Here is a 26,845-nt window from a genome sequence, read left to right on the forward strand (position 1 = left end):
TGTGACCTCTGTTCTGCTTCTGATAATAAAGGCTAAGGGAGAAGATTCAGGAGGTCCTCTTTGCCTCCCTTGTAGTCCTGTGAGCTCTGTTCCACTTCTGATAATAAAGGCTAAGGGAGAAGATTCAGGAGGTCCTCTTTGCCTCCCTTGGCAGGCCTCCCTCTCTCTTCCTCTTGACATAAGTTTGTGTCTTGAGTAGGCTTTTGCCACGCGACACTGGTAGTTCCCAGTGGGCTGGAGGACTACAGAAAATACAGACCGAAATAATTTCAGAAGTCAATCTAAGGGGTGGTTTATACCTACAGGTGAAAACCAGACACCTAGTGTCCTGCCCGTTATACTGCAAAGCTAAAGTCAGCTCGTTTTTAGCTATGTGTGGGTGTCAGTGGTACTTGGGGGGTAACATTTTATATTACTGTAATAAAATCTTTAAAAGACAGTAGTGAGTTTGTTTTTTTCTTTTCCAATAACGTGAAGTAGTTTGTTGTAGATCAAACTTTCCCTTGAGAATTAAAAATGCTGGACAATACATGAAACCATCATTTTGAAAATGTTAGGGAACTATAAAGCCACCAAGGGCTTTGAGGGGTCAAGATTTCTGGGAGAAGATGCACTGGATAAATTTAGGAACCTCTTCAAATCTTTTAGGTCCTGTCTCCTAGATCCTCAAACTTATCATAGACACAAACTCACCAGCATTTCATAATAAGCTTAGCAGGCTGCCTGAGACTCCCCCAGGGTAAGTGCTGATCTCCAGCCTGGACTCAATTGTATCTGACGTAGTATGAGCCACTGTGGCTGTGGCATCTGGCCCCACCATAGCCACCAAAGATCTGATTTATATCAGTTCTGGAGTTGGATGAAGCAACATGCTGCAGAATGTGGATGTTGTTAACCTACTAGGTCTAAAGATCCCAGTTTAAAAATCTGGAAGTGCAAAGATGTTAATGTCTTGTAAGGTAAATTTTGACCAATAAAATTTAAGACTGGGGGGAGTTATCACATACATTCCTCCCACTGTTTCACTTAGTTGTTCAATTTGGTTGTGTATTCATTGATTGCTTCTCATATGTGCCCTGACTGGGGGTTGGACCTGCAACCTTTGGTGTACTAGGTTGACATGTCATCTACTGAGCTACCTTGCCAGGGTCTCTCTTTCTTTTTCTCATGGACTATTTCAAGACAGGGTGTTTCTATACAGTGAGCTGTGTCTCTTTACAAAGCTGTGGTCATCTTCAGTAACACACAGCTTGTGTTTGCTTCGCTTTTTACACCCCCTCTGTAAAGCCAGTAGCTGCGGCCACCATCACAGCCGCCTGGCCAATGCAGGTTCAAGTTTGATTAGGACAGACAGTAATAAAACAATGGAGCCAAGAACTGGTGGGCCATTACCTTTAATCCTAGCTCTCACTTGGTGGGTGAGAAATACACACAGCAGAAGAACACTTCCCTTTCCATACAGGGCTCCCAAAGCCACTGACTTATTCGAGTATTCCTAGAATTAAAGGTTTCTACCTCACCAGCCTTATTCACCTCTGTTCCCCATCTCCTTCTCTCTGCACAAACTGGCTTCTTCTTCAGTACTCCACTATCTTGGCTGCTTCTCCTCTGCAAAGCTAATTTTCAGGAACTGAAAGAGAGAGAGAGCGCCCCCGGTCTGCCCCATCTTATAGTGTAAAAATCAAGACCTTTAAGCCAGTATACAAATAAGGAAGTCTCTGATACAAAACCACTTATCTGAGGCATAAATGGGATTCCTCAATAAGAGGAATCCCGCATCATGCAACAGTCAAGGGTGTGGGGAAAAGCTTAGTGTTGAGAAGATCTTAGTATTAAAAGGGTGAGAAAGGCTTAGTCTTAAAACTAAGTGTTAGGCCATAAGGACGCTGCCTGCTTACAGCCTGTGACCCACACACAATGCAAACTATAAGCGAGCAAACATATACATCATATTTGCAAACTTATTTGACCCACACCCTTCATCTTTTTTCTTTACTTTTGCTATCTCAGATTATACTTCCAGTAAATAATTAGCAATTAGCCTTTAACTCAGGATGTCTTTTCCAAGGAACTTATGCTAAGACAGTAAAAGTTCAGAGAAGTGAGCCATATTTGGCTCTATTTTCTCCCTTAGAGCAGTGGTCCCCAACCCCCAGGCCGCGGACCAGTTCCGGTCCGTGGGCCATTTGGTACTGGTCTGCAGAGAAAGAATAAATAACTTACATTATTTCCGTTTTATATATTTAAGTCTGAACGATGTTTTATTTTTTAAAAATGACCAGATTCCCTCTGTTACATCTGTCTAAGACTCACTCTTGACGCTTGTCTCGGTCACATGATACATTTATCCATCCCACCCTAAGGGCCAGTCCGTGAAAATATTTTCTGACATTAAACTGGTCCGTGGCCCAAAAAAGGTTGGGGACCACTGGGTTAGAGCATTTTTCTGTTTGTAAGTAGAAGCCAAAAGGCTGAGGAGATAAGTAGAGTTTCCAACAGTCTTACTGTGCTGGTGGACAAAACTTGCATTTCAGGCCTACCAGGAAGGACAAATCCAGGCTAAAACTCCAGTTTTAACTTGTAACTCTAGACATGTTCTTAAAAATAATGAAGACTGGCATCAAATCAACTAAATCTTTGGTTGAATTAAAATTAATCTTCCTCTTATCTAATTGCAAAACAAAAATGAATTCTCTCTAGAAGATAATACTGTCTAGAGTCTTAAAATAATCTCTATAATTAATCATATTGATACAATTTATCATATATCATAATGAATTAAATATTACTAGGTATGCCAGAAGTTGAGACTACAGTACTGAAAAATAAGAATAAAAACAGGTTATTAGAAATACCCTCACTGGAGATCCAAATATTGAAATTATTATATACAGACCTTAAAATAACATTAATATACTCCAAAAATCAGATAAAAAAATGGAAAATAACATAAAATTGGAAAATTCTTTAAATAGAAATTCTAGAACTGAAAAGAAATAACCAAAATTAAAAAGTTTTAATAGAAGCAGGTTAAAATGAAGATGCATAACAGATACATGAGAAATGGTAAAAATATTTAATATATATGCAAATGATATCCTACCAAAACAAAGAGAGAAAAATGAAGCAGAGGTAAAATTAGGTTTAATATGATCTAATTTTATAAAACATCAAACCACAAATTCAGAAAGCCATAAACTCTGAGCAAATTAAATATAGAGAACACAACATATAAGTGTATTATAATAAAATTGTTATAAACCAAAGACAAAAGAAACATATTAATACAAGCTAAAGGGGAAAGATGTATAATTGTCTGGGGTCTGTCTCAGCCTATCACTAGTGATGCTATTACTAGGAATGCCTGAGGGCACTCACCTGGGCCAGCAGTACTTGTGGCAACCCCCGTAGACATTGCCCCTTCTGGAGCCAATGTTGTAGCCCAGCCAACCCTTGTGGTTCTTATGATTGCAGGACATACATTAGCAACAGCCATCAGGACCTTGCAAAAGACAAAGTTTATTGCTCACAGGTCCTGGAGGGTACAGGGCATGTCTATGGCCACACAACAAAGTTACCAGTAGAGAGAGGAAAAACATGGATCTGGGGTCGTGCCTTTATTAGGTGTTGGTCAAGTAAAGTTTGTATTGTAAATATGATGTATATGTTTGCTCACTTATAGTTTGCATTGGGTGTGGGAGACAGGCTGTAAGCTGGCAGGGTACTCTCTTAGCTTAAGGCTTAGTTTTAAGACTAAACCTTTCCCACCTTTTAATACTAAGATCTCTTCAACATCCTTTTAATACTAAGATCTTCTCAAAACTAAGCTTTTCCCCATACCCTTGACTAATATTGTATGATGTGGGGTTGTATACTCTTATGAGGAATCCAATTTATGCCTCAGATAAGTGGCTTTGTATCAGAGACTTCCTTTTTTATATATCGGCTTAAAGGCTTTAATTTCTACACTATAAAATAAGGCAGACAGGGGCCTCTCTCGCTCAGATCCTGCCATCAGCATTGCAGAGGAGAGGCAGCCACGCTGGAAGAATGCTGAAGGGGAAGCCAGTTTGTGCAGAGTTTGTGCAGAGAGCAGATGGGGAACAAATGTGAATAAGGCTGGTGGGGTCTTTGATTCTAGGAAACTCGGATGAGTCAGTAGCTTTCTGAGCACTGAATGAGTGGGTTTTAAAGCCCAGTGTGTGTATTTTCTCACCCACCAGATGCGAGCTAGGATTAAAGGTGATGGCCCACCAGTTCTTGGCTCCGTTGTTTCATTACCGTCTGTCTGAATCTAATGCGAACCTGCACGGGCCAGGCAGCTGTGATAGTGGCCGCAGCTACTGGCTTCACATTAGGGTTGAAGGTGGGGTGCCTAAAGTTTTCTGGGCTCACTTTTCATTGGTGAATTTAAACATTAGAGCTGAAATTAAAGTGTGGGAAGGGAAAAGCAAGATCACTCAAAAGGCCAGTGACTGAGGTCAACCAGGGCTTCCTAAAAGGGGAACTTGATGGTTGGGGTGGCCTGGGTCTTCATCTAGTTGTGTAGCTGGCAATGTGTTCGCTCGGAATAGATGTCTTTGAAGTGGATGCCTCAGCAATCAAAACCTTCATGTCAGGCACTCACATTACAATAAAAAAGACTGATTGTGGCTGGCCGGGCGGTGGCGCAGTGGATAGAGCGTCGGACTGGGATGTGGAGGACCCAGATTCGAGACCCCGAGGTCACCAGCTTGAGCGCAGGCTCATCTGGTTTGAGCAAAGCTCACCAGCTTGGACCCAAGGTTGCTGGCTCGAGCAAGGGGTTACTCAGTCTGCTGAAGGCCCACGGTCAAGGCACATATGAGAAAGTAATCATTGAACAACTAAAGTGCCCCAATGAAAAACTGATGATTGATGCTTCTCATCTCTTTCTTCCTGTCTGTCTGTCCCTGTCTATCTCTCTCTCTGACTCTTGCTCTGTCTCTGTTAAATAAATAAATAAATAAATAAATAAATAAATAAAATTTTTTAAAAAGGTTGATTGTTGGGCAGGTAAACGACAATGATCTTCAAAATAGCTGCAATAAGATGCTCAATTTCTCTCTTTTTTAAAATATGGAACACTTCACAAATTTGCATTGTCATCCTTGAGCAGGGGCCATTCTAATCTCCATATCATTGCAATTTTAGTATATGTGCTGCTGAGGTGAGCACTGATGCTTGACTTGTCAACAAAAGCAAGTAAACCACAAGCATCAAAATGGCATCTGATGTCAGAGCTAATAAATAAACAAACAAGCAAACAAATAAATAAATAATGTGCTAGAATTGTATACTAACTGAAAATATCTGAAACGGAAGTGAAACAAAGAAAACTAAAAGAAGCTAATTGTGGTTATGATAGAGGATAAAACAAGCATGTACCTTTAAGTAGGTGTTCACTTTCTTCATCATAACCTGATAGAAAATATTCTCAGTATCTTTATTTTACAAATAAAAACACCAAGCCCGAGGGAGTAAGCAAGTTGTCCAAGGTCTCACAGCTTGTTTCTTCTGTCGCCAAAGCTTTTGTTTTCTGCACTATATTTTGTTGATGGAAGAACTGTCTAAGCCTGTAGAGTATTTTCATGAGTTTATTTGAGCCAAACTGATGACAGTTGCCACGAAGCAAAATCTCAATGGATTGAGAAAATGCTCCGGATAATGGCAGTTTTGCAGTTTATTTTATTATACATTAGAGCCAAAGTGGAAGGTGTAAAGGGGATTACTTGAAATCTATTGGTGATAGATTAGGGAGGGAGGCGGGAGAAAGCAAAGTGGGCGGTGTGTGTGTGTGTGTGTGTGTGTGTGTGTGTGTGTTCTGGGATTGGGTAAAACATAAAAACGAGTAAGATACACCCTTCTTTTTCATTAGTAGGCATAGGATAGTTAACAATGAACTATTAACATAATAATAATAATAATAATAATAATAATAATGAGGGGCTTGTGCCCTGAGGGTCTGGAAAAAAGGAAATTACTTGCTTTTAGTTAGGGAGTTTTAGTTTCACACCATCCAAAAGATGTGTGCGACTCTAGGTCTCTGAGTTTGTCAGGCCCCCAGGCAGGCCTCCTCTGAGCTTGTCAGGTTTAGTCTGTGGCCCTTCTTTTGTACACAATTTATATCATCTCTTGTAGTTTGCTTCAGATTTCACAAACTTTCTTGTCAGATAGTATCTTATTTGAATAATCTAGATGCTGTATCTATTCATGTGAACACATACACGCACAAAGATACTTATCTTATATAAATCTGCCTTTGATTTTCAGATAATCCCTTGAGAATGTAACTTCTCAAGGTGACAGAGAAGTTAATAGGACTTCTCAATAATGAACCTGGAAATATGTGTAAGAAAGTAACCAGCCTGATTCACCCAAAGTAAAAATAACATAGCTTTAAAAATTTTTATTTTTATACATCAAATCAATCTGTTCTCCCCACATACATCTATCAAGGCTGAAAGCAAATCCAATTTTTATCTGGCAGAAAACTTAACTGTATTCATGGAGGGGAGGACCCCTTTTTATATTGAATTCTATAAGAAATCCTGGAGCTTACTGGAAATTTGAGATGGACCTCTGTTGGGCAGATAAAATATATTAATGCTCACTTTGTTAAGGATGGCGCTGCTCACGTGGAAGCCCGTAGCCCAGGTGATTGCTTGGGATGGGCATGATTGTATTAACGTGTGTTGGGGGAGGGCTTTCGCGCCAAAAGGTTTTAAAAGGAAGAGAAATCACATTGAGATAAGAGTGAGGAGGAGCTCATGCTAGAGGAGAGCAGAGAAAGGCCATGTGGAGGAGAGGAGAGGCAGCCAAGATGGAGGAATGCTGAAGAAGCCAGTTTGTGCAGAGTTTGTGCAGGGAGAAGGAAGGAGATGGGGAACAGAGGTGAATAAGTCTGGTGGGCTAGGAACCTTTGATTCTAGGAAACTCAGAAAAGTCAGCGGCTTTGTTAGCACTGAATGAGTGGGTTTTGGAGCCCAGTGTGTGTTTTTACTTGCCTGCCGGGTACAAGCTAGGATTAAAGCTAATGGCCCACCAGTTCTTGGCTCTGTTATTTCATTACCATCTGTCCGAAACCAGTGCAAACCTGCATGTGAATGGCCACAGTGGCGGCTCCTGGCCTTACATACTATGAGCTTGAGTTTTATTCTCGCTGTCATAATGTTCATTGACCAAACTGAAGAGTCTATTCCACACCCAGTTTCACAGTCAGGAACCTCACTGCCACATGACTAGGCACGTAGCCCCTGGGAGAGGACCATGCAGCCCCAGCACTTGGGGATTCTTGTCACGACCCCCCTCTTCAGAGTCCCGGTCACTCCACTCTCTTCCAACTTTGACCTTTTCTGATAGCTCAGCTTCTAGACTCCATTCTAGGGGTTTTTTTTGGGGGGGGGGGCGGAGGCTTTAACTCTCTTCTTTTAGCTTTTATATACTTTATATATTTTATTTTTCAAGTGCAGTTTACATTTAATAACATTTTGTCTTCATGTCAAGTGTAAAGCGTTGTGGTTAGGCAATCATATGCTTTATAAAGTGTCCCCTCTAATATTTCCAGCACCCGCCTGGCACCATACACAGCTATTACAGTATTACTGACTGTATTTCCTGTGCTGTACTACACACTCCCTGGACTACTTTGTAACTGTGGTAGGCAGTGAGACAGACATGAGCAGAGCAAGAACGATGGGCCAGGTACGGAAGGTCAACAGGGCAAGGATGATGGGCCAGCTCCAGGCCCAGAAAAGCAGCAAAACAGACAAGTGACTCCACAGCTGACCTCCAGACCAGCTGTAGTGATTATGGAACCCCTGCCCTGGTGCCGACCAACCAGTGGAGCTCACGACCCTGAAAGAACACACCTGGAGAGCTGATGACTATCCTGTTGAGATGCTCCCTTGGGACCTCCCCTAAAGTTTCCACCCTTAAAAGCCCTTAGGACAAAGGACCCAGGGCACTCCTCTTCCAAGGAGCACGCCTAGACTTTCCTCACCTCCCCTTACTCTCCCCTCCCCCACCAGGATTGTTTCTCCCTTCCTCCTAAACTCTAAAAACCCTTCTTTTGCCTCTGTAACTTATTTCCTGAGTCCACTTCTTCTACCTCTGTGACTTTCTAAATAAACCTCTCTTGCATTTTGAGTCTTTCCTAGACAGAATTCAAGTACCCAGGTGCTGAACCGAGGTCTGGTCTGACCACACAAATCTAATACCTGGTGCTGTGTTCATTCTGTGGCTGCCAACGTAACTACCAACATGTACTTCCTAACCCCTTCACCTTTGCTATCCAGTCTATCTTCCTCCTCCCCTCCGCAACCATCAGTCCATTCTCTGTATCTGAGTCTGGTTCTATTTTGTTTGTTCACTTATTTTGTTATTTAGATTCCACATATAAGTGAAAATTGCAGTTTTTGTCTTTCTCTGACTTATTTCACTTAGCATAATAGGTCCATTCATGATGCCCCAAACAATAAGATTTCATTCTGTTTTATAGCTGGGTAATATTCCATTGTATAAATGTACCACAACATTTTTATCTGCTCATCTATTGATGGGCACTTGGGTTGTATCTATACCTTGGCTATTGTAAATAACACTGCAGTGAACATAGGGGTACGTGTATTCTTTCAAGTTATTGTTTTCAGCTTCTTTGGATGTATTCCTAGAGGTGGAATGGCTGGGTCATACAACAGTTTTATTTTTTATTTTTTGAGGAATCTCCATACTGTTTCCCACAGTGGCTGTACCAGTCTGCATTCCCACCAACAGCGCGTGAGGGTTCCTTTTTCTCCACATCCTCGCCAGCACTTGTTTGTTGATTTATTGACGATAGCCATTCTGACACAGCCTTTAACTTGTTTTCTAGAAAAAGTGAAGCTTAATATCCAAAACCTTGCCAATCCTCTTAAGAACAGAAAAAAATGTTTCTGAGCCCACATCTAAGAAACATGTGCACACACACCCAGTTATAGGAATTCTGTCAAAAGAACCTGAAGGATTAATAACCAAAATACTTTGGGCGGCACCTTGGTAACATCTCAAAAATGTTTGGGACACAGTTGAAACAGTCATGTACAGGTATGAGTATGAAAATTTCAAATGGGTTGGTGGCACTCCTGCTAAAGCAGAAGTTTAACTTCATCCTATAGTCACAGGCTGGTGTCGCTGGTTATTTTTCTAAGAAACAGGATCATTCTTCCCAAAAGCTATGGTTGGGGAAAAGCAGAGCCATGTGCCTGGGATGGTGGTGGTACTTCGGTGGGGCAGGTCATCAGCATTAGAGGAAATTATTGGTGGAGGTGCTGTAGATGCAGAACAGCTCCGTAGACGTGCATGTGCACACAGGTAGAAGGTAACCGGGGCAAGTAAGTCTCAGAGTAGCCAATAAATAGCAGAGCTGGGATTCAGAGTCAAGTCTAAACCCAAAAGTTTTGTGTTTACCATTATTCCTCATTTATTCTTAAGAACAAAGCCAATGCTATTCCCTCCTTCTTACCAAAGCATGATGCACTAGAGTCTGTGGGGCCTTGAAGCTGACATTAGAAATGGTGGATTTAAATTTTCTAGGACCTGTTGGTAGAGAAATGAGAACCTTATATGAGCTGGGAAATCAAGAGGTAATTTACTGCCAGCAATGAATTTGGATTTTTAAAGACTATTGTTGGACAGCCTATATATCTATAAATATTTGGATCTTAGGCAAAAATTATATTTGTTGCGTGGGTATAGTAGCAACAATTTTTCAATAGTTCTTACACAAATTAAAATGTTACTCCTCTTTCTTTGTTTCAAGCAATTAGATCTACTGATCTCCTGCCTCACCTTTAAAAAAGAATGGAAAAGTTTTAGTAATTATAGAAAATAAGCCCTCTGCGAATGTACTTAAAACCATTGAATTCTACACTTGAAGCAAATGTCTTATGTAAATTAAATCTCCCTAAACTTCAAAATAAAAGCATACTTGACTGAAGTTCTTTATATCTCTGCATAGCTTCTTCAGTTACAATACAAGCATGCATTGACTTAATCTAGTCAAAATGAGTTTCTACTTAAGGTAGTTTTGAATTTACCTTTCTCCAGTCATGTGTTTGTGTTTTTAATGGCGCACAGATTCTTCCTCATTACTTGTCATTGCTCAATCAGCCAGTGTAGCTATCACACAGCTGGATTGTTTCCAGGGCTTTGCTCTTACAAATGCTACTGCTTTACAAAGGTATGTACGTACAGCTTATATTGATTAAGTTAAATTCCCAGTAGTGCGATTACTAAATCAAAAGCTTGCTAGTGTTTGAAAGATTTAGCCATTATTTTTGTTGTTGTAGTTCCAACTCAAAAGCTAAATAAAACTTTCGATGTGAACTAATTTTATTTCAATCTGGTACTGATGGATTATGCCAATTTATGTGATGAGGTATTATGTGAAGTAACTATATAGAATATTAAATAACAGAAGGGAAGAAAGGAATACTTTGAATCAGTCAGGATTCTCCAGTAAAACTATAGAAACTTTCATGTTATTCAGGCCTTCAACGGGTTGGATGAAGCCCACCCACATTGGAAGGGCAATCTGTTTCATTGACTCCACCAATTCTAAATACAGTCTAATCCAGAAACACCCTCACAGACACACCCGGAAAAAATGTTATCTAAGTATCTGGGAATCACATGACCCAGTCAAGTTGAAACATAAAATTAACCATCACAAATCCACTCCTTATAAACTTGGCATGTAAATTCATCCCCTTAAATTATACTTAACCTCAAAATAAAAACAACAACATAACATAATTCTACTTAACATAATACAACTATCTTACATACAACCAAAAATGTACTAACCCATTCTCCAGAAGAGGAAATTGTTGAATAATGCTTATTCTTTTGTGTGTGTGTGTGACAAAAACAGAGAGAGGGACAGATAGAGAAAGACAGACAGGAAAGGAGATAGATGAGAAGCATCAATTCTTCTTCATTGCGGCACCTTAGTTGTTCATTAATTGCCTTCTCATATGTGTCTTGACCAGGGGGCTACAGCAGAGTGAGTGACCCCTTGCTCAAGCCAGCAACCTTGGGCTCAAGCCGGAGACCTTGGGCTTCAAGCCAGCAACATTTGGGTTCAAGCCAGCAACCATGGGGTCATGTCTATGATCCCAAGCTCAAGCCAGCAACCTTGCACTCAAGCTGGTGAACCTATGCTCAAACCAGATGAGCCCATGCTCAAGCGGGCAACCTTAGGGTTTTGAGCCTGGGTCCTCTTCATCCCAGTCCGATGCTCTATTCACATGTAACTGCCTGGTCAGGCGATATTTATTCTTTTCCTCAAAATCCTGTAACTTAAATACTATTATGTGAAATTAATACTTAGGTATATCAACAAAAATTGATATAAAGTCAATACATCTTATGTTATATAAGGGAATAAGAGAAAAAATTAAATATATATGTGTACATATACACGTATCTGTACACAAATATATTCATAATAAAATAGTAAGAAAGAAATATTCTTTGTTAATACTGCTTAATAAGAAGGAGAAATACTCGTGACCCTTGTATTTTTGACTGGACATGTGGTTGAGCTGGCTTTTACAGCTGCCTTTATCCACTACCTATTCTGTATTTCCTTTGCCTTTAGCAAGCACCTCAAATGGTCATGGTTCTCTACCTGTGGGGTGATCCAAACGTTTATTCCTGAAGAGTATACGTCATTAGTTGTCTTACCTGGATCGAGCTGTTGTAGTTTTTCAATTCTTCATTTTTGGACCAGAAGGAATCATAACTTATTTCAGCTTTCAGTTCTTCCCATTGTGGCCAAAATCCTTTCCAATTGTAAAAGAAGGAATTCAAGAGTTAAGATTTTAGCTTTACTAATAGTAGCTTTTAGTTGTAATTAATAAGCATAATGATGAATACCAGTAAAAAGGTTTGTTCCAGGAGCTGAGATACATGAACAGGCCTCCCTGACTTTGAGGGCTGTAAGCAATCCACTCTTTGTTCCCCAGGGGCCTGTAGGCAAAGTCTTTGTGTTCCACTTTAGGTAAGGAATGCCCACTGACCATGACAGAAATAAAGAATTACTAGCAATACTAGGAAAATGTCTGGAATGCAAATCTTATCCAATTAACTTTTCCCTGAATTCCAAACCCCTTACCATTCTGTCCTTCTCCTTATGAAAGAAGTTGGTTTGAAATGAGATTTTAAGATGGTTTTCAGAGCACATAGCCTGCCATCTTCTTAGATCATCGGCCATCTGAACTAAGTGCCCGTGAAGAGTCAATCCTTTCTCTGCTTGTTTGGCTGAGTGGTGACAGCAGCACAAATGCTGATTTTTCTGGTTTCATAAGTAGTTTGAGTCTATGACATGTATCATTTTTATCCTTTTACTGTTCTGTGACATTCACCTTTGTAATCTGTTGTCAAATGATCTTTCTGACAGAGCACCATAAGACTTAATGGAATGCACATAGAACAGAGACTTCAGCTTATTACAAACATGCTGAAGAAATAGCATTAAAACTTGGGCACCAATAAATATCAGTTCTAAATGCTCCAAATCTTACACAAACACTCTGGTTACTCCACTAAAAGGAAGTAAGATTCATTTGCTGGATTCTTATTTGGTTTTTATCTGGCTCTCAGCTTACTGTGTCATAGATCCTCATGGTGCTTTAAAACAAAACATTTAAAAATATGCAATCCAACTTATCACATCAGTTAGGAGTTGTCTGTCTCTCTGGTCCTAAGCAGAGAAGAGGAAAAGGTGGCGATCTGGAAAAACCTGGTGGGGCACATGGTTTGGATATTATCCTCCTGTCACTGAAACACAGGGGACATCCTTAAACTGGCTGAGCCAGTTCTGCTTTCTGCTGTGGCTACTTGTTTGTCTCTATTATTGTCCCTTCTTTCTTTCCTTAGGGAGCTTTCTTGCTGCTCATTTTCCAAGAAGACACTTGTACAAGAAATCTCAAATCTTATCTGTCAGTTATCTGAATCTCTTAGGTCTCTCTTTCCAGGAGGTGACATTTTACTTTTAAGTGAGAGACCACATGGGCTGTTGGCCTCAGTCAGCGGCAGCTGGGTCTCATGTCATTCTTTATCAAGGTCGCCATGCACAGAGCACTGTGGACAGAGGAGGGAGCTCTGTAATAAATCTGACTAAAAGTTTAACTTCACAAGATGACCTGACCCCAAATTCCTAAGTGGGCAGGTCATGAGGGGAAGTCGTGCCCAAGGCCTATAAAAGTTTCTTTGCCTTAAGTTAGCCCTGGCCATTGCTCTTGTGCATCTAGGTTAACAACACACCTTTGAAATGCCAGAGTAAACCTCCTTTTCTGGACCCATCTTAGAAGTAACCACCTTTAAGCCTGCACATAATCTTGTTAACTATCCTGTAATTTCCCCCAGTCATGTAATCTTTTTTATTTATCCCCCTCAATTCTAAATGTACGAAAGAAACTGCAAAACAGCCATTCTTTGAAGCACTTGAGATCTTCCTTCACGGCACTGGTTATCAGTTTAGTTCAACTGCACCCCTAAAAAATCGCTACAGGTTTGGATGCTTCTTACGTAATCAGCACAGAGCAATAGACCAACTGCTGAGGGAAGGGCTGTCAGGCTGCACAGATCAGAGAGATGCCTCAGCAGAATACATGCCAATTCATTACAACCATGAAATGAGTTAGTATCTGTGAAATAATTAGAATAGAGCCGGCCACAAAGCAAGTGTTTGATAAACATAAAACATACCAATTTAGGGAAGGTAAGTGGAGCTGCTGGGGTCTTAGTATCAAAGAGGCATTACTGATGCTGTAGTAGGTTGTAATAGTGTCTACCAAAAATTCATGTCTGGCCTGACCAGGCAATGGCACAGGGGATAGAGCGTCGTACTGGCACGTGGAAGACCCAGGTTCAAGACCTCAAGAGCGCAGGCTCATCTGGTTTAAGCAATGCTCACCAGCTTGAACCCAAGGTTGCTGGCTTGAGCAAGGAGTCACTCAGTCTGCTGTAGCCCCCTGGGCAAGGCACATATGAGAAAACAATCAATGAACAACTAAGGTGTCCCAACGAAGAATTGATGTTACTCATCTCTCTCCCTTCCTGTCTGTCTGTCCCTATCTGTCCCTCTTTCTTTCCTTTGTTTCTGTCTGTCACAAAAAAAACCAACAAAAAAACACCAAACTCATGTCTGTCCAGAACCTCAAAATATGATCTTATGTGAAATAAATCTTTGCAGATGTAATTAGGGTAAGGATTGAGATGAAATCACACCAGATTAGGGTACGCCCTAAATCCAGTGGCAACTCTAAGGAAGTGGTCCCCAACCCCCGGGCTGCAGACCGGTACCGGACCGCAGAGAAAGAATAATTTACATTATTTCTGTTTTATTTATATTTAAGTCTGAACGATGTTTTATTTTTTAAAAATGACCAGATTTCCTCTGTTACATCCGTCTAAGACTCACTCTTGACGCTTGTCTCGGTCACGTGATACATTCATCCATTCCACCCTAAAGGCCAGTCCATGAAAATATTTTCTGACATTAAACCGGTCCGTGGCCCAAAAAAGGTTGGGGACCACTGCTCTAAGGGATAGAAGAAGAGAAACCCAGGGAGACAGGAGTGTGAAGATGGGAGCAGAAATTGAAGTGATGCTTCAACAAGACAAGGAAGGAATGCCAAGAATTACTGTAACCACCAGAAGCTAAGTGGCTAAGCAACCGGCATGAAATGATATTTCCCTCAGAGCCTTCAGGAAGAAGTAACCCTGACAACTCCTTGATTTTAGACCTTTGGCTTACAGAAATGTGAGAAAATAACTTCTGTTGTTTTAAGCCACCTAGTTTGTATTAATTTGTTGCAGTGCCTTAGAAAACTAATAGATTTCTAGGTTAAGGCTACACAAATTGTTAAGAAGAGTAGACTGAGAGTCTATTTGTCTACAAATAGTCTTGTGATCCAAATAAACTTGTATATGTACAAGGTATCAATCCGGCCCTGGCTGGCTGCCTCAGCAGTAGAGCATCAGCCCCAGCATGTGGAAGCCCCGGGTTCGATCCCCGGCTAGGGCACACAGGAGAAGCTCCCATCTGCTTCTCCACTCTTTCTCTCTCTCTCTTTCCTTTCTGTCTCTCTCTTCCCCTCCCGCAGCCAAGGCTCCATTGGAGCAAAGATGGCCCGGGTGCAGAGGATGGCTTCATGGCCTCCACCTCAGGTGCTGGAATGGTTCCGGTTGCAGCTGAGCAACGCCCCACATGGGAAGAGCATCGCCCCCTGGTGGGCATGCCAGGTGGATCCCAGTCAGGCGCATGCGGGAGTCTGTCTGTCGGCCTCCCTGCTTCCACTTCCGAAAAATACAAAAAAAAAAAAGTATCAATGTAGCAAAAACATATACGAGTCTAATAATAGATACATTTGGGGTTTTCTGCTAACCCATACATTTCTCTGAAAACTACCCTTGTGAACCCTAAAAAGATATTGTCACATTTAGGAAGTAAACATTCAGCTTTATAATCTCTATTAGTGCTGGGTTCTTGTCCCTTCACTCTTTTTCTTTGTGTACCCTTGGATGATAACTGTTCTTGGCATCTGAAGTTTGCAGTTTTAGTTCAAGAAGCCACGACAACGCTGTGGGTGGTTCTGAAAAGAGCAGGTGTGCAGAAGAGTCTTAACAGAGCTGGATATCAGGAATCAGTAGCCAGCAATCACAGAGTGATGGGACCCCCTTATTAGTGAGAGCTGCTGTCATCAAAGACAGCAGGTGTCAACGGAAAGTTGGCAGACAGGTTTAGAATGTAGTTCGGTGAGAAATCACACAGAGGAAGCAGAGTGAAGGAAAAAGAAGTACTTCCAAAAGCGAAGAGAGTTAGAAGTGGAAATTAGGAGCGGGATCCCTTAGGGAAGGTGGCTACTTCACAAAGGGTTGTGAAAAGACCACAAAGGTTCAGAACTGATGACAGGAACCTTCGCGAACTAAGTTAAGATCTGAAATGTAGGTGAGGTTTGGTATCAGAAGTGACATCTATTATAGCAATAGAAGAGGAAGCTCTTGAGGTGAGAAACTGGGGGACCTGCCCCTTCCTTCCTTTTAAAATATCCTCTTTCTGGTGCATTTGAGATCTTGCTCGTTGGCATATGTATAAAATAAAAAAATTATTCTCCTTCTAGTTGAGAAAAATCTAACACATTCAAATACGGTCGGCAAAGTAATCCTGTAGCTACGACAGCCAAAGAATACTATGCGGCTGTAGAAAAGAAGGAAATCTTACCTTGTGCGACAGCGTGGAGGGACCTGGAGAGCGTTATGCTAAGTGGAATAAGCCAGGCAGAGAAAGGCAAGTGCCATATGGTCCTACTCATATGTGGAATCTAATGAACAAAGTGAACTAACAAGCAAAATAGAAAAGATTCATAGATACAGAGAACAGACTGACAGCTGTCAGGAGGCTGGGGGTGAGGGACTGGATGAAAGAAGGTGAAGGGATTAGCCCCCCCCCAAAAAAATATATACATATACATATACATATACATATATACATACACACACACACACACACACACACACACACACAGGCACAGCCAGAGGGAAACAAAACTTCCCCATAGACTAAGACACTCACTAGAAAAATGTCGCTTCAAAGCAGAGAAAAACCGCAACCCAACATTCCAACATGAATAAAGGGGAATAAAATGATGATGTAACTGCAGTCAGGAAGACAGAAAATAAAAAACTAAATACAAGAGCTCAGGGGAGACACGGCCAACAGAGGGAAAGTGACGCCCAGTCAGTAGGAGGGTGTGAAGTGGTGACCAGTAAAATTTAGGAAAAAATTAAAAGGAATAGACAATTATTTGGCAATAAAAATTAAATTGCAAATGAACTCATTTTGTAAATAAAGAGTGAGTTATGAGGAGCAGTTATGAGGGAAATAGACACCATAGAACGCAGAACAGGATACAGAGTGGACACACAGGAAAAGTGAAAGAAGTGAAAGAGGAATGAGCAAAACGATGTATTTATTTACTTATTGAGAGAGAGAGGCAGGAGCAGCAAACTGCTCCGGCATGTGCCCTGACCCGGGAATGGAACCACAACCTCTGCGCTGTGGGACGAGGCTCCAGCCAAGGTATCCGGCCAGGGCTTCGTTTCTATTGATTTTTAGAGAAACAAAGAGGAAGGAGAAGAGAGGGGCAGGGGAAGGGAAGCATTCATTTGTTCTTCCACTCAGCCGTGCATTCCTCAGTAAGCAAAACAATTAAGAGGAGAGAACATGAGCCTGACCAAGGGGTGGTGCAGTGCATAGAGCGTCAGACTGGGACAAGGAAAAGACCCAGGTTCAAAACCCCGAGGTCACTGGCTTGAGCATGGGCTCATCCAGCTTGAGTGCAGGCTCACTGGCTTAAGCACAGGGTCACTGGCTTGAGCATGGGATCATGGACATGACCCCATGGTCGCTGGCTTGAACCCAAAGGTGTTGCAAGGGGTCAGTACGTCTGCTGTAGACCTCTGGTCAAAACACATATGAGAAAGCAGTCAATGAACAACTAAGGTGTCTCAGCTTCTCATCTCTCTCCTTTCCTGTCTGTCCATATCTGTCTCTCTCTGACTCTCTGTCTCTGTTACAAAAAAAAAAAAAAAAAAAAAGAGGAGAGAACATGACAGATAGAAAGGATAAGCAAAAATGATTTAAAATCTGAGTAATTGGAGTTCTTGCAATTGGAGGAAAACTAGAAGAATGAAAGAAAAGCAAACGTTTTTAAATGTTTTATATTAAAAGTCACTCAAGATATTAGAAAACTGTCCCAGATTGATCAATACCAAGACATATCTTACCAATACACATTCTACAAATACCAGAGGTATTCTACTAACATTAATATAGCAAACTGTGGGCATCTGGACAAGGACATTGTGTCATTTTTTTTTTTAAAGAACAAGAAGTCTTTTTTTTTTCTTTCAGAGACAGAGAGAGTCAGAGAGAGGGCTAGATAGGGACAGACAGACAGGAATGGAGAGAGATGAGAAACATCAATCATTAGTTTTTCATTGCGACACCTTAGTTCATTGATTGTTTTCTTAATGTGCCTTGACCGTGGGCCTTCAGCAGACCTAGTAACCCCTTGCTGGAGCCAGCGACCTTGGGTCCAAGCTGGTGAGCTTTGCTCAAACCAGATGAGCCTGCACTTAAACTGGTGACCTCGGGGTCTCGAACCTGGGTCCTCCATATCCAAGTCTGATGCTCTACCCACTGCGCCACCACCTGGTCAGGCCATTGTGTCATTCTTAAGGGAGAAAAAGCCAAGTTGAAGTTGACATAACTACAGTTAATGTTAAACAGAAATGGAACAATGCCTGTCAGATATATAAGTTTGAGTCAGTGTTTTAAACTTATTTAAGCTGTCCTTCAAATGTAAAGTTACAGGTAAAATTTTGGCAAATCCAAGGACTCAGAATACTATCCACATCAGGCCTACTGAAGCATCTCCCAGAAAACAAAAGTCACTCAACCAAAAGGTGATAAAGGAAACTTCAGCAAAAAGACTGGGGTGAACACTGAATATACTGAACAATAGAACTAGGACTAAAAAGAAGTCCTAACATAAGGGTTACACAATAAAATGTAAGTACAGACATTATATTTATATAAACCTTCACTACGAAGGCTATTTAAAAAATTATAATCATAATTTTACTCTAATGACTGTCTTTATAATTAGATTTTTATACAATACCCTTAGAATCCTTTCTTCAGACAGTCTCTATTGATTCCTACTATAAGCATCAAGTGAATTAGCTTGAAACCTCTTCCTCCTCTTTTCTCCAGTATTAATCTATAACATCATTTGCTGTGGCCCGAACTGTGTCCTCCTCAAATTCTTGAGGTAGATATATACTTAGTTTTATGAAAAAATGCCATACCTTTTCCTGAAGTGGATATACCACTTTACATTCTTGTCAACATTGCGTGAGAGCTAGTGTTGTTGCATCACCGTGTGAGCAGATGGTGTTGACAGTTACTTTAATTTCAGTCATTCTCCTGAATGTATAGTGAGCGGTATCTCATTGTGGTTTGGGTTTGTGTTTCCCAATGACTAATGGTATTGAGTAAGTTTTATGTATGTTCCCATGTTTACTCCACGATTGAAGTTATTCTTTGGTACTAAGTTGTTTAAGCCCTCAAAATCCTGTTAGGATGTAACCAAAATTACATTAGCCCTACACATTCATTGGAGTGGTGTCACAATTTTTATATTTAGTCTTTATTTCCTTTTTTCATTATTCAAAGATTTTCTCTTTTTCATTTTTATTTTATGTCATATAGGTTCCAAGTTAGTTTTGTTAGAATTATTCCTAAATATTTCATGTATTTGTAAATATTATAAACAAGTTACGTTTTTTTCAATGTTTTTGTTTACAGAAAAGGTTCACATGTAGATATTTATCCTGTATTCCAGCAACATAATTAAACTTTCTAGTAAGTTATAATAGCTTTTCAGTTCTCATTAATAAATCTTTTTCAAATAGATACATGATATGTTGTTTTCCTTTAACTTTTCTATTGCATTGTCTAGAATAGTTGTTCTTAAGCATAGTGATTTTCGCCTCTCAAGAGACATTTGGCAAGTCTAGAAACATTTCAACTGTCACAACAGGAGGAGGTACTATCTAGTAGGTAGAGGCCAGGGATGCTGCTAGACATCTTACAATGCATAGGACAACTCCCTAAGTCAGAGTCATCTGGCTCAAAAATGTCAATAGTGCTCAATCAGAGAAACCCTGCTTGAGAATTTTCAGAAAGATACTTAAGTAGTGCTGAAGATAAATCAATCTTACCTTATTCCTGGTTTTAATGTAAATATCTATGATATTCACTAACATGTATAAAATTAAATATAAACTAGTAATAATGATAAAAGTGGGAATTTATTTTAAAAATGTTTTGTGATCTAGTAATTCTTCAGTGGTAACAAGCTCATCAAGGCAGTGATTCTCAAGAAGGGTGATTTGTAGAAAAAGTGTGGTTAATAAGGAGTTCACCATGTGGTTGGTGACAGCCTCAGGGAATGCCCTTCCTCACTAGAATTACTAACATACTGTACAGAGTTAGTTAATTTCAGGTGTGCTACACTGGACCTGCCTGTAGAAGCCTGTGCCTTTATATTGTATTATTAAAGCAATGATATGATTCACAGTGAAGTTTTCAGGTTAAAAGCTCACAAAATAAATCTATTCTGTCATAAACCTTAATTTTTCCCCTCAGCATTTTGAAGATATTTTCCCTCATTTGTTTCTGGCATCTAATATTGATGAGAAAGCTGTTAGTAATATGAGTTTTTATTCTTTGTGAATGATGTCTTTTATAGTGAGCTTTTTCATCCTTGATGCTTGAAAATTTTGCTATAATGGATTTTTTTTCTCAATTTCTCTTTTCTCCTGGAGCTCTAAATTAGATCTTTCATTGGAATTCCATGTTTAAAATTTGAAATACCACTTTCTATTCCTTTGGCTGAGTATTTCTTCGCTTACTTCATCATCACTTGTTGATTAGCTGTGCATTTGAATATTCAATCTATTTATTAACTTGAACTTTTTCCCAAGCTATACCTAATTTGATCTTTTTATGACCCTTATTCTCATTTCAAAAGAGATACTGCTAAGATGAAATGTTTTAAGATTCTGTCTCAATTTCAGTTATCTGTTGCCTTTATAAAATTGAATTTATTGGGGTGACATTGGTTAATAAAACCATACAGGTTTCAAGTGCACAACCCTATAACACACCATCTGCACACCGCATTGTATGCTCACCACTTTCCCTCAGCCATTGTCTTTCCCTCCCCATTTATCCCCCCTCGGCCCACTTCATGGGTCCCCAACCCCCTGTCCCTCTGGCTCTCACCACACTATTGTCCATGTCTATGGCTCATATATACAATTTTATTTTGCTTAACCCCTTCGCCCAGCACCCCCCAAGCTTTCTCCCCTCTGATAGCTATCGGTCTGTTCTATGTATCTACGCATCCAATGTTTCTATTTTGTTTTATCTTGTTGATTAGATTAGACATATTAGTGAGATCATATGGTATTGTCTTTTCCTGACCGGCTTACTTTACTTAGCATAATAATTCCATTATGTATTTCCTCAAGTTTAAGAGGTGGGACTATTATATAAACTATAGTACATAATCCAAGCTGGTGCTCGTCTAGATACATTACATATTAACTTAACCCTGTTAACTTTATAAACTAAATACCTTTTTTTTTTTTAGTGAGAGAGACAGAGACAAATAGGGAGAGATGAGGAGCATCAACTCATAGTTGTGTCACTCTAGTTGCTCATTGATTGCTTCCCATATGTGCCTTGACCAGGGGGCTCCAGCCAAGCCAGCAACCTTGGGCTCAAATCAGCAACCATGGATGGATTGCTTCATGATCCCATGCTCAAGCCTGCGACCCCACACTCAAGCTGATGAGCCCGTGCTTAAACCTGAGACCTCAGTGTCCCAGGTTGATGTCCTATCCACGGCACCACCATGGGTCAGGCTGAACTAAGTGCTATTAATGCCACTTTAAAGGTGACTGAACTGAGTCAATGAGTGAGGTAGGAACTTTCTCAAGGCCACGGAGCCAGTTAAATTTTGGAGACAGAACACAATCCTATATAGAGCCCTTCCTTCCCCGGGCGGCACTAGCCACCCACTGTGTGCGCATTGCTCGTCCTGAGAGCGATTATTCCCCAGGCGGTACTAGCCGCCCACTGTGTGCGCATTGCTCGTCCTGAGAGCGATTATTCCCCAGGCGGTACTAGCCACCCAATGTGTGCGCACGTTGCTCGTCCCGAGAGCCATTACTCAAGCAGCCGTTGGTCTGTCCACAGCAGAAGGGGCAGGCACATCTACACACTTATTTGCTGTTTGAAGAGCCCGTGTATTCTCCTGTCCCCGGTGTGTACCTCGGACTATGACAGGGCACTTGGGTTGCAGCTGCCTGTCCACTGTAAACCTTTCAGCCGAGTTACATTTCCAGATCAAGAGCTCTTATTTTTAGGTTTGACTTCACATAAACTAGAAGAAAAATCCTACTATTTTGTGAACTTAAAACATGTAGTGTATAAGTTGAGGGGAGGATGAAAACATTAGTGAGACCTAAGGTTTTACTACTTAATTTCTACTGTATCTACATGGACTGGTTGCAATTTTCAAATCCTGACCCTTCATCTAAGTGCTGTTGGGATTATGGAAGAAGTGGGACAGGGTTTTATTTTACTTTATTTTATTTTACCTTATTTTATTTTAATTTTTAAGAGTAATGCACCTACTGTCCTAAGAAAGTTTTCACCGTCCTCACAATGATGAGTTAACCCCTCTTTGTACTCCAATAGCAATCTCCTTACACAATTGTGATGCAAAGACAGATTTATTTGTACACACAATGAAGGAAAGCAGTCTTCTGTCAAATGGCGATTAAGATGCTTAAGCAGCTCGTCTTGGGACCTTCTACAACAGGAAGACTGGTTTTCTGATCTTCAGATGTTAAGACTTTTTACCTGATGCTTCAGCGGGCTTTTTATATACGTCTTCTTCGTGGGCCTGCTTTTCTTCCTGGGTCTTATGATACATAATCTGGCGTTCCAGATAGTTTGTGTTCCTCTTCTGCTTATCCAGGTACTTTCCCATGAAGCGTAAGAGCTACCGACATAAAACAGGGAAAGACTCATTAAGAACCTTGTCTGCCACAGGAAGGATATCTAAAAATCTTGTTATGCAAATTACGGCTTGTTGGGCCAACAGTGAATGCAAGGCCTCCAGGTGAATAGGATACCCACTTTCAACAGGTCTGAGTGTTAGGGCACCTCGTCAAAGGTACAGGTTAATTTAAACAAGCTGTTCCTGCTTGTTTTTTCCTGTTTTCCATCCTGTTTTTGTTTTTTGTTTTTTTTTAATTCACATGGTGCTTTCAAGTAGGTGCCTAGAATCAATCCCAAAGATTTGGTCAGGCATTAAGGCTCAGGCATTTCTAGCTCTTCAGAGCTTTTGAGTCCAATATTCCTCTAGGGTTGATAACTTCTGCACAAGGGTGTTTTCCTCACATTGATTTCCTGAGATGCTAGGGGGTTTGGTGAGAAAGAAGTTACCACCACAAGAAACAGTGTTCACCATGAACCAGAAAGATTTCAGAGAAGTCTGTGTGATAATAAGTCACCATTAACATTCACTTTTGCAGGAATTGTTTAGGACTGTGGTTCTCAAAGTGTGGCCCCTGGCCAGGAACTTCATCATCTGAGAACTTATTAGAAAAGCAAATTTGCCCTGGCCGGTTGGCTCAGCGGTAGAGCGTCGGCCTAGCGTGCGGAGGACCCGGGTTCGATTCCCGGCCAGGGCACACAGGAGAAGCGCCCATTTGCTTCTCCACCCCTCCGCCGCGCTTTCCTCTCTGTCTCTCTCTTCCCCTCCCGCAGCCAAGGCTCCATTGGAGCAAAGATGGCCCAGGCGCTGGGGATGGCTCTGTGGCCTCTGCCCCAGGCGCTAGAGTGGCTCTAGTCGCAACATGGCGACGCCCAGGATGGGCAGAGCATCGCCCCCTGGTGGGCAGAGCACCGCCCCTGGTGGGCGTGCCGGGTGGATCCCGGTCGGGCGCATGCGGGAGTCTGACTGTCTCTCCCTGTTTCCAGCTTCAGAAAAATGGAAAAAAAAAAAAAAAAAAAAAAAGAAAAGCAAATTCTCAGATACCACGTGAAACGAACTGAATCAGAGACACTGGAGGTGGGGTTTTAGTAAGGCCTCTAGGTGATCTGGTACCCATTAAGACTGAAGTGCTTCTTATCTAGGAGATTTAAAAGCCAGCAACAAAAGTTTGTTGTTGTTATTTTTTTAATTATCTAGAGTGCACTTTCCCTGGGAAGTCTTCCCCATCTTGTGTTTAGTTGCATTCCTTCTTACCAGGGCACCTACTCCTATGTCCAATCTACTCCCAGAAGTAAGCTCCTATACTTCCTTGGGGGGGGGGGAAAGCACATGAATGATCCACTGCCTTGGACCCACTTCCCAGAAGCAAGTCATAATCCAGAAGTAAAAGACGACGCTCCTTTCAGACCCAGTTAACTGCTTACATCAGTCGCACCGTCGGCAGAAGCCACCGACTTTAGGTCTTCCAGCAGCTTGGTTAACTTGTTCTCCAACTCCAGAGCAGTCTCTAGAGCTTGTACGCCAGTCCCCCAATTATCTATATTAGGTCTCTGTTGGAGAGAAACAGGGAGGTCACGGCAGGTACCGGCTTGTTATATCCTACTTCCTGGGTAAGATTATGACTAGGTACAGCCCAGTATTTCTAAACTTTGTGGCACAATGGAATCAGCTGAGCATCTTAGATAATTACGTCTGAATTTCAACTGCAGACATTAGGAGTTAATTGGCATGGAGTGCAACCTCAGTATCAGGGTTTTTAGAAGCTTCCCAGGTCATTTTAATGTGCTTCCACAGCACAGCCCAGTTTCCTGGACTATTCCATCCGCTTTGGAATTGCACAATGAGGGGTTAGTTCCATTACTACCATACATTTACTAGTTCTCTTTATGAAGCTGGAGAACCCCTCAGATAAGTAGGGATGTTTCTAGATGTAATATCCCCCAACTAAACTTTAGGCTAGTTCTTTTAAGTATCCGAGATCCCAGTGAAAAAAGTTTTGTTACACCATTTAAAACACCTGAACGTGCCATCTGAATTAGACTAACGATCTGGTATAGGATGCTAAGTCTTCTAGGAAGAGGCCATTACAGTTGTCCTTCCCCGACGATATGGAGCATCAGCATCACCTGGAGAGCCTGTTAAACTACAGCTCCTTGGACTCCACTCCTAGAGAATCCGATTATCCCTTAATTTGCATTCCCAGTAAATCCCTAGGTCATGCTGGTGCCGCCGGTCCAGAGGCCACACTATGGGGGAGCTCACTGAGAAAAGCTGACGAGCATGTAGTGACTCCAGTTTACTGAAAAGGATATGAAGAAGCTGCAAGAAGACATATGCTTGCCCTCAAAATCAGTTACCACAAAACCATGTCTACGATATATGAGTAACCTAACAAGTTAGGTCGCAGCTAGTAATTTAGTTCTCTAGTCTAGACCGAGCAAAGTTCCTGGAAAAATCATCGTGACAAAGTACATGGTTACCTGAATCACGGGAAGGCAGATCTTACCCCCACGTCGTTTCAGGTATCTTACAAACTGCTTTGCATGTTCCCTCTTCACCTCAGCTTGGTCTTCGAAGAATGAGGCAAAGAGAGGTGCTTCCACGTCCTCGCCATAGTAACAGGCCTGGGGCGGAGGGCGGGGGGCAGTGGGGAGAAACTGAGCTGAGAGGTGATTTTTAAGACTGGAAATCTCTTGCCTGACCTATAGTGGCACAGTGGATAAAGCATCGACCTGGAAATGCTGAGGTCGCCGGTTCGAAACCCTGGGCTTGCCTGGTTAAGGCACATATGGGAGTTGATGCTTCCAGCTTCTCCCCCCTTCTCTCTCTCTGTCTCTCCTCTCTCTCTGTCTCTCCTCTCTCTCTCTCCTCTCTAAAATGATTTAAAAAAAAAACACTGGAAATCTTACACAAACTCACTTGGTTGACTTTATAGTTTGTCCAAAAGAGGCTTTCTTTGTTCAGCCTGGTTTGCCTTTTGACTTTCCAGGGCCCCAGCTGTCTTTCAAACCCAGGCTACTTCAGAGAGAATCACCCAGCTTTTAATATGCTCAGTGTTTCATTTTTGGCTACTGTGGCCTCTTTAAGGATCAGATTTGTGAACCTCACATGCTAACATTTATACCCAGTAATTGTGGAGACACGACAGAAGTCCAGCATAAAATTAAGTGACATTTTAAAGTCAATCTATTTCACCAAGTCTAACATATCTATCTGCATGATCTGTAAAGTAGAATTTGAGTAAAAAATTATTCAGTCCACCATCAGTGTCTGATGCCCATATAGTTTTGGGAACCGAACGGAAAGAACTGTGATTCTCCCTATTGTAGCCCATAGTTTACAATCACAGCTCAAAATCAATAGGGCCACAAAGCAGCAGCGTCCTAGCCACTAAGTTGCTGTTTCATCTAGCATCGCCCCACAAACGTGGCCACAACCATCATTACTAAGGCGACAGAAGATAGGTCATCACCCAGATTAGAACTGAAACCTCCCTCATAAGAAGCCATACTAACCATAGACAAATAAGCATCACTGACGTGCAGCTCATAAGATGCCACATGATTAACAGCAATCCCGCATTCTTCAGAGATGAGGTCCTGCACATCAGACGCCATCTCAGCTTCAGAGAAAACCAGGCTTACACAGTGCTACCCACCAACCCAAGGGCCTGCTTAAATACTAGTAGGAGGATAGCCAGCCCACTTTCATACAGCTGAAAACTAGATGGAATTCCATCCAGCTGAGACTCACAGCTACTCATCTCCTAATGAGGGCAGTGTTTCTGCATGAAAAAACCAATCTGACCAGAGATAAAGGTGAAAGGAAAAAAAAAAAGTTAATTTTCCTAAATGTCCCAGCTAGTGTTGAGTACTCTATCTCATGTTTTCTCAATTTGATTTGAGAAGGCTGATCTCTTTCCCGAATAGAGAAGTAGTAACAGAACAGATGCATTAGCTTTAATTCATTCCCTTCTTCAAAAACTATTTCTGGCGCATCATGCTAGGTCCTCTGAGGAATCTAAGAAGACTGACTAAAACGCATTCTTTGCCTATAAGAGACATACCCCACCCTATAAGGCTGCAACACAGATAATTGATCTTAAGACAGGACAGTATGGGAGTTCTGAAGTGTCAAAG

The 26,845-nt window shown here is 41.3% G+C and overlaps 2 protein-coding genes and 1 non-coding gene across 3 annotated transcripts in view; 1 reads left to right on the forward strand and 2 right to left on the reverse strand.

Moving 5' to 3' along the window:
- LOC136311654 (protein diaphanous homolog 1-like) overlaps positions 1-26,845 on the forward strand; it is a 107,723-nt gene that overhangs the window by 64,119 nt on the left and 16,759 nt on the right. The gene's annotated exons all lie outside the window — the stretch shown is intronic.
- LOC136312351 (U6 spliceosomal RNA) lies at positions 5,092-5,196 on the reverse strand. Its single transcript, XR_010726948.1, has one exon. It is a non-coding gene; the product is annotated as a U6 spliceosomal RNA (small nuclear RNA).
- Positions 22,554-26,323, reverse strand: LOC136311899 (ferritin, heavy subunit-like). Its single transcript, XM_066241221.1, has 4 exons — positions 26,222-26,323; positions 25,187-25,330; positions 24,131-24,256; positions 22,554-22,709 (listed from the first exon to the last, which is right to left on the reverse strand). The coding sequence occupies exons 1-4, from the start codon at positions 26,321-26,323 to the stop codon at positions 22,554-22,556; spliced, it is 528 nt and encodes a 175-aa protein (XP_066097318.1).

This window comes from Saccopteryx bilineata, chromosome 8 (genome assembly GCF_036850765.1).
Source record: "Saccopteryx bilineata isolate mSacBil1 chromosome 8, mSacBil1_pri_phased_curated, whole genome shotgun sequence".
Classification (NCBI taxonomy): domain Eukaryota; kingdom Metazoa; phylum Chordata; class Mammalia; order Chiroptera; family Emballonuridae; genus Saccopteryx; species Saccopteryx bilineata.